This window comes from Mus caroli, unplaced genomic scaffold (assembly GCF_900094665.2).
Source record: "Mus caroli unplaced genomic scaffold, CAROLI_EIJ_v1.1 scaffold_8373_1, whole genome shotgun sequence".
NCBI classification, from domain to species: Eukaryota; Metazoa; Chordata; class Mammalia; order Rodentia; family Muridae; genus Mus; species Mus caroli.
Genome location: NW_018388442.1, coordinates 57,459 through 65,607, shown reverse-complemented (window position 1 = coordinate 65,607; position 8,149 = coordinate 57,459). Strand labels below are relative to the sequence as shown.

General features: G+C 35.9%; 1 protein-coding gene across 1 annotated transcript; it reads right to left on the bottom strand.

The window, feature by feature from the left end:
* Window positions 1–1,246: 1,246 nt before the first annotated feature.
* On the bottom strand, window positions 1,247–4,034 carry LOC110287603 (vomeronasal type-1 receptor 90-like). The gene is made up of 2 exons (XM_021154176.1): window positions 3,189–4,034; window positions 1,247–1,252 (listed from the first exon to the last, which is right to left on the bottom strand). Exons 1-2 carry the CDS (start codon window positions 4,032–4,034, stop codon window positions 1,247–1,249), a joined length of 852 nt encoding a protein of 283 aa, XP_021009835.1.
* Window positions 4,035–8,149: the final 4,115 nt, after the last annotated feature.

The window sequence follows — 8,149 nt, the reverse complement described above, 5'->3', positions numbered from 1 at the left end:
AGCAAGAAATCAATCAATCCAAGTAATAAATGGGCTAATGACATACACAGAACTCCTATAACTCTATAAATACATAAGTAACTCAATTTGAGAAGAGGATCTAAACAGGATTTCTTTTTCAGAGATACAAATTTCCAACAAATGTGTGAAAACATGCACAGTATTACTCATTATCAGGGGAAGGCACACCAAAACAATACGGGATATCTCCTCCCATATATTAGAATAACTTTTATCAAGATCTCAACAGATAACAAATGTAAGAGTGCATAGATAAAAATGAATATGTCTTCATTTTTGGAGAAAGGTTAGATTGATGCAGGCACTGCATGAATGAGTATTATAGTTACTCACAGAGGATCATAGTAGAATCATGACATTCATACTATGATCTGAGTTTTGTGAAATTAATATAAGATATTAAATTGATATTCCAAAGAAATAATTGCTGTACTGTATTTATTTCTGTATTATTCATAAGAGTGAACAAAGGGAGGGACAGCTAAGTCTAAGGAATATTTAAGGGGTCATATGAAATTAAACACAGTAGATGCTTCCTAAAATATATAGATATATAAAGACGATCTAAATTAAATTGCCACATAAAATGGGAGACAAAACCCCAAATGAAATCCTTCATCACCAATGAAGCTTTCAGCACTGGCAATCAGTTCTATCTAATTGAGTTGTTGATTAAATGGGCTCTATGGGAACCTCCAAACAACCCAATGTATTGTCAAGGCTGTTGTATGTTCTCCACAAACTGACCTTAAAGCCGTATTCCTGAATGCAACACTTGCACAACTCATTGAACATGGTAAAATGAAGGTGGTGACTACTACAGACTTCACTCCTGTGGATCAGAATTTATGGTTCTGGAAGGAAACATGCATACTACCAAAGGAGAAAGGTCAACACCAGCCCATCTAAAAAAATCTTCAGTCTAAAATTGTGTGTCATTCCTATAAGATGTGCTCATGCAATAGTAGGCCGAATCTGTTTGGTTTAAAGCATGAAATCCATGAGATTGAAACCATACCCAGCACTGTAAAGAGCCTGAAATGAGATAGATGAAGGAGAAAATGATATACTAATGTCCTGAAAAAAAACTGTACTAATAAAAATGACATCTAATGACATACTGATAAACTCATAGATCTGAGTCTGCTTCCAACATCATTAAACAAGTTTCCTCCAGAAGATGGGAATAGATAGAAAATACACATAATGAGAGACATTAAGACGGTCAACCCTGTATGGAAAGTCTCCATAAAATTCTTCTCCACAGAGCACAAGGAATTCTGTGGAAAAGGTGGTAGAAAGACTAGAATAGCCAGAATGGATAGAAAGCTTCAAAGAAACAAAGCCTTATAAATATATCAAAATGGACATGCATTTAAACTCAGAGACTGTGGCAACATGCACAGGAACTGTTTGGGATGTGCCTGTGGTGTCCTAGAGTAGAACTGATACATATCCCCTCCATAATCCAACAGCTGTCTGCCTTTGAAGCAATTTGCAAATAAAAAAATTACTTTTCTTCATAATCTCACTGGAGAAACAGACTACTCTTAAGGGTAGGCTCTATGCCCTACAGTAGATGGACAACACAAAACAGTCTTAATGGAGTCTTTAGTGATCCTTTGCCTATATACTATGACTTCTGGTTTTGTATTTTTATAAGGTCTCTGTGTGAGAACTTGTGTGTTTCTGTGTCTGTCTGATTGTTGTGTTTTGCTTTGGAACGTTTTTCTTCTGTGTGTTTTGTCCTATTCTAATTTATTTATTTTCTTTTATATTATTGTTTATTTTACTCTTATTTCTTAGAAGCTTGCTTATTTTCTAAAGAGAGAAAGAAATATCAGTTTGGATAGTGAAGGAGGTGAGGAGGAACTCTAAGGAACAGCAGAAGAAGAAACACTAAACAGTTTATAGTGTATGATTTTTTTTCAATAAAAACAAGAGCACAGTTTTAAATGGGAGGGGGTATGGTGGTGAATACTTCTAATCCCATAACTGGAGAGGTAGAAACTGGAAGAGCCATGATATTATGATCTTCACCCACATCATAGACAGAGAGATACTCTATAAAGACACAAGGTGAATGGCATGTGAGGAACAACAGCCAAGGTTGTCTCCTGGCCTCCATGTGCACATATACACACATCCTTCAGCTGTACACACATACATACATACATGCATACAGATACATAATAAATACATTGTACAACATGCATGTATATATAAATTTTTTACCAATAATATTTCTATAACTGTAGATAGAAAAATATATAAACATACAGACACATAACATTTTTTACATAACTAATTAAGTAACTGTAGAAAAATCTAAATTTTTATACTCACATTAATTTTATGGATCCAAAGAAATTAAGGAACATAATTACAGCTACAATAAAAAATTGAAACTATTATTTATTTATGTGCATAAGTTCAAAATTTTTCAAAAGGGCTATCATCAAGGACCTTCTTTTCAGTAACTTCAGCATCAAACGAACATTTATGATATAAAGTAAAAAGTAGAAAGAGAATTTATGTGGAAATATCAACTTATTGTGCACAATTAACTTAACTCTATAGTACTTGGAAACAGAAATGTCAAAAAATATATGTATAATACCACTAAATTGATTTAAATCAAATGAAGAATCTTGCTTTGCTACTTAAACCATTGAAGTTAAAAATGAAACATTCCAGATGCATATGTAGAAGAGGATGGCTTAGTTGGTCATTAATGGGAGGAGAGACCCTTGGTCCTGTGAAGGTTCTATGCCCCAGTGTAAGGAAACGCCAGGGCCAGGACGCAGGAGTGGGAGGGTTGGTGAGCAGGGGGAAAGGACAGGGGATAGGGGTTTTCAGAGGGGAAACCAGGAAAAGGGATATCATTTGAAATGTAAATAGAGAAAATATCTAATAAAAGAAAAAGAAAAAAGAAAAAAAAAGAAACAAAGCTTGTGTATTTTAGAAGTAAAATAATTGGGTCTGCACAGAATAACTCCTTATAACCATCTGTATGTGTAATTCCTGGAGATCCTATGTACTCTTCTTACTTCTGTGGGCACTGGGAATATACAGTGCATGCATGCATGCTAACATGATACTTATACATATAAGTAAAAGTAAATTAATAGGTCTTTAATGAAAAGAAAAAAACATATTTAAAAAACATTCTGGCAGTGCTTTGACTGCCTGCTTTTCAACATAATTATTATTCTATTTTCAGAACTGATCTGTACCAAAGGAGTAATTGTGGGAAAGGCACACATCACAAACTTCTGAACAGTCAGGACAACTGGGTCATACCTCCACAACAGGACTGAGGTGGATGAGATGATGAAGTCCACCCAGTACATGACCACAAAGAAAACCACCAGCAGCAAGATGGTCTGGGTGGCCCTTTTCTCAGGGGAGGCTCTCAGGTGCCTGATGCTATGAAGATGCTTGCATTGCCTCTGATGCCTGAACAAGATATTCAACATGTATGTGCTTGTGCTCAGCATGACTCCTACAAGAAACACATCTCTGGACATTGTCACAGTTAAAATCAATCCCCTGATGATGTAGTTCATGGGGAAGAGTGAGCAGGATTTAGTGACCTTCATCTGGTGGTTTTCACTCACATTGGTAAAACCAGCAACATAGAAGATCCACCTACTACTGAATGACAAATTGAAAGAACAAATACAGAAGAAAGCATAGATCAAGTACATTTTCAGTCTTCGTTTGAATTTTGCCAACAGTGATGTACTGGGACTGATTGTGACAGCCTGGACCACACTCAGGAGGCAGGTGGTGCAGATAGAGAGGCCTCTCATCACACTGCTTATATAAAATAGTGTCTTACATTTGAAGTCATTCTCAATGTTCAGTGTCTCAAATATGTCTGTAATCCAAATATCCCCTGCAGCGAGGAACATCATTATGTGAACGAAGGACAGTTGACAGGAGATCAGGTCTGTGGGTTTAGGTCTGTGACCTAGGATTATGAAAGTATAGAAAAAAAGAAGAAACATATTGGCTAAAACTCCAAGTCCAGCTTGGAAATAAAGAACATTCTTGAATAAGGAGATAAGTGAAGAGTGTATTTTTGTTTGTTTGTTTGTTTGTTTTCGAGACAGGGTTTCTCTGTGTAGCCCTGGCTGTCCTGGAACTCACTTTGTAGACCAGGCTGACCTTGAACTCAGAAATCCACCTGCCTCTGCCTCCCAAGTGCTGGGATTAAAGGGAGTCTATTCATCTTAGGACCATAATAGAGGTTTACTTCACATATCTGGAAAAAAGTAACAGATTATTATGGTTATGAATGTTCCTAGATGTCTCCCAGGTTAGTCCCCATCACAACACCTTTGTGAGAGGGAACTTCAGATTAAAGAACTAACTTCCATATACCAAGACAAATTGTGTTTATCTTTTCTTTTTGGAGGAAAAAAATATAAATTGTTAATAGAATAGAATAGAGCTTCTTAGGTTTCTATGTTGATATTTTACCTACTTACCTCTTTGTTTAGTATTTATCTCCTACCTCTAAGAAGGCCCCCTTTTCCTATTTTTCTTATTTGATACCTGTACCCTGCTTTTCTGCTCTTTATTGCTCCAGCTCCCTCACCTACCCTGCAATGGTCCTATTTTGCTTTCCTGGTTTCTGTTGTTACTACATGCTACATAATCACATCTGAAGATGTGGAGCTGAGAGCCTCTAGCAAGAGGCAATATATAACATTAAGTCATACACTGTTTTCAACACATTATGTCAAACATGAAACCCTGAAGATGACCAGGGTTCATCACCATAATGATCCTGTTAGTGAATTTCTGTCTTAAAAGAGATTCCTTCTTATGCAGTGGAAAACAAGTTCCCAAGTGTTATCATATGTCATCAGTAACCACACACTTTTTACAGTTTTACTCAACAGTCTTATATTTAGTGCCTATTTTAGTTATTTGGCCTACTTACTACCAGAGATCATCTAGTAGCATACCCATTAATATGATTCCATAAATCAATCATTTCATAGTCACATGATTTTAGCTCCCCCAAAACTTAATCTTGTAAAGGGATGGATCATCCCAGTTGCCAGAGCCAAGCTTCTGATTATTTTGCCAACATATGTTTACTACACATTGAGGTTCTGCTTTTAAAAGCTCTGGATTTATGCTGGAGAGATGGCTCAGTGGTCAAGAGCACTTCTTGCTTTGGAACGACCTGGGTTTGATTCTCTAGAATGACATCATGGCTTGGAACCATCATGACTCTAGATCACAGGGATGCATTGCCCTGTATGAAATGCATGTAAGTGGTGCACACATAATACATGTATGCAAAACATATGTAAAATAAGGTAAATGAACAAGGCTCCAGGATAATTGCGAGAGGCCAGCTCCTGTGTTCTTGTTTTCTCTTGAAGGTACCCAAGGGTAAAGAGTATCCACGGGGGCAAGACTTGGTTTTGCAAAAAATTAGGGTTGCTTTTTAATTTTAAAACATTTACCTGTCTTAGGTCTATGTTACTTTGCAACAGTAGTTGGCCTCTCTGACTGAGTTCCTTTGATGGCAGAAACAGCAGAGTATCTGGCCTTTAGCCTCTCAGTGTAATACAGCAGAGGTGTTAAGTAAGGAATTAATTGCTAGGTATTTTCCCTAGCCCAGAAGCCTCACTTCAAGCTTGGTGGGAAGGAGGGAGGTTTAAACCAATAAACTTTTATTGAATATGGAGAAAAGAGTCACTCACAGATGAAAAAACTTTTACCCAAGAAAATATGTCTAACCTCAATACATTCATATACAAATCTATGAATATACACTCATATACCTTTATGATACGATTTAGGCTCAGGTACTTACTTTTCTTATAATTACTTACTTATATACACACAGCTATACTTACATAAGCATATGGATCAAAAGCCCAAGTGTAAGTACAGAAAGAACTCGCTCAATCTGGATGAAAAATGAACTCCAATCTTTGTTGCATAGAGAAAGAAAAAGCTTCTACCCTTTCATTGTAAATGAATTAAACCCAAGTCTGTAAGAAAAAGCTTTATCCTCTTTAGTAAGACTAAGCTCTGTTGTTAAGAACAGAACTGTTCTGCCCCATGCTAAGGAGAAGACTGCCTGCTCTTTCTGCTTTCTTTGCAGGTTCTTTGTCCCTCTTTCTCTGCATTCTGTCTACCTCTCTCTTCTTATATTCATCTTATTTCTGAAGGAAAGAAGGGAAAATCTATCAGACTATCCTCTCCTAATTTTTAAGTAGCTCTCTAAATTTCTAAGTTACTATACTCTTCTGCCCATCTTCTAATCCTCCTTCTAATCCTGCTCTTTCCTTCTGCTCTGCTGTAATAATGTCATATAATGTAATTGTTCCTAGTTTTGGGGTTTTTTTGTAGCTTTCCTAGGGGTATAGATCACATGATAAAAGTTTACCATGAGCTTATACATGAATTCAAATCATAAATTGTATAAGAAATTTACAGCAGAGATGTTTACGTACATTCTCATTAAGACTAGACATTTCTGTGCATGGTGGTACACACCTTTAATCCCAGCACTCAGGAGGTAGAGGTAGGTGGATTTCTGAGTTCGAGGCCAGCCTGGTCTACAAAGTGAGGTCCAGGACAGCCAGGGCTATACAGAGAAACCCTGTCTTGAAACCTCCCCCCCACCCAAAAAAAAAAAAAAAGACTAGACATTATCTGTCACTAGCTCTCCAGGTTCATCAAAAGCTAACAAACAAACAAACAAACAAACCCATAATTTCTGTACTAAGTTGTCATTGAAACTCAGCCAATATTTTATCCTCTGTTCTTACATCTATAGTCATCAGTTAATTTCCTTTTATGGCCTTCAGTTAATTGTTTTACAATCACTTAGAATGTGTTCTAGGTTGTAAATACCTGGTTTTTTATCTCAGAAGCAATTTGTTACACTTGGAGACCAGCAGAGCTCTAATTTCAGTTTTCTTATCAAAAATGGCTATAATAACAGTCTCACTATCAAGGGCTTAATAATTACTAATATTTTTGAGAAATTCTTACTATATCATTATTCAGAATTAAGAAATCATCCATTTGTCTATGCAGCATCACTATATGACAGTATTCATTGATTTGAATAAATCTGCTCAAAAGTGTGGGCTAATACTTAGTGATACACACACACACACACACACACACACATATATATATATATATATATATATATATATATATATATATATAGAGAGAGAGAGAGAGAGAGAGAAAGCATAGCAGAAATCTTTCCTAACATGTAGTTACTTCAGCTTTGTGTAGAAGGGCTCATATACCATAGTTGTACAGTCCATGTTGAAACCACCTCAGGGAGATCACCTGCTAGGTGATTATCCTAGATGGTTCCTGGCAGATAATGCTTATTTCAAGCCTTGGTCTCAAAACTGTAAGAATTGTAGCCCAATTCTAGTTTTAAAAGTACAGTGGATAAATCATGTAACATGATTATTAATTATACATTAATAATTTGTTAATATATCACCCCAATAGTATGAAATGATGATTACATAATAAGGTAAAAGATAGTAATCTAAAATATTTCTTTAATCCTAAAGATATGAATTCATTTTCTCTACTTCATATTCATTGCTTTGGTAAATAATTATCATTTACAAAAAATGATACATCTTCTAATTCATCACCTGGAATCTTTCTTTTGAGAATACTGGAGCTGAAAGTTGATGAAAAATGGCCATTGCTGCCATAGGTAAAAACATAAATATGTGCATGAGTTGTTAATACAGATACTCACTAAGAAAAATTCTGTTGTATTTGAAAAGAAAATTGCAGTGTTGGGGGCTTCTACATTAGTTTCACTTGTATTCTTTAGTTGTAAGTAGTAAAACCCAGGGTATATCCATAACCATTTATAATAGTGGAGTGAACACCCTGATTAAATTGGACAGTCAAATGACTTAGCATTCTGCAGCCAGCTATCTGAAGAGGCATACACCAACAACAAAAACAATGAAGACAAAGCAGAAAAGAAAGCAAGAAAGCAAGAAAGCAAGAAAGGAAGGAAGGAAGGAAGGAAGGAAGGAAGGAAGGAAGGAAGGAAGGAAGGAAGAAAGAAAGAAAGAAAGAAAGAAAGAAAGAAAGAAAG

Bases quoted from the DNA above. Each gene is read 5' to 3' on its own strand.
- LOC110287603 (XM_021154176.1), bottom strand. From the start codon at position 4,034: ATGTTTCTTCTTTTTTTCTATACTTTCATAATCCTAGGTCACAGACCT.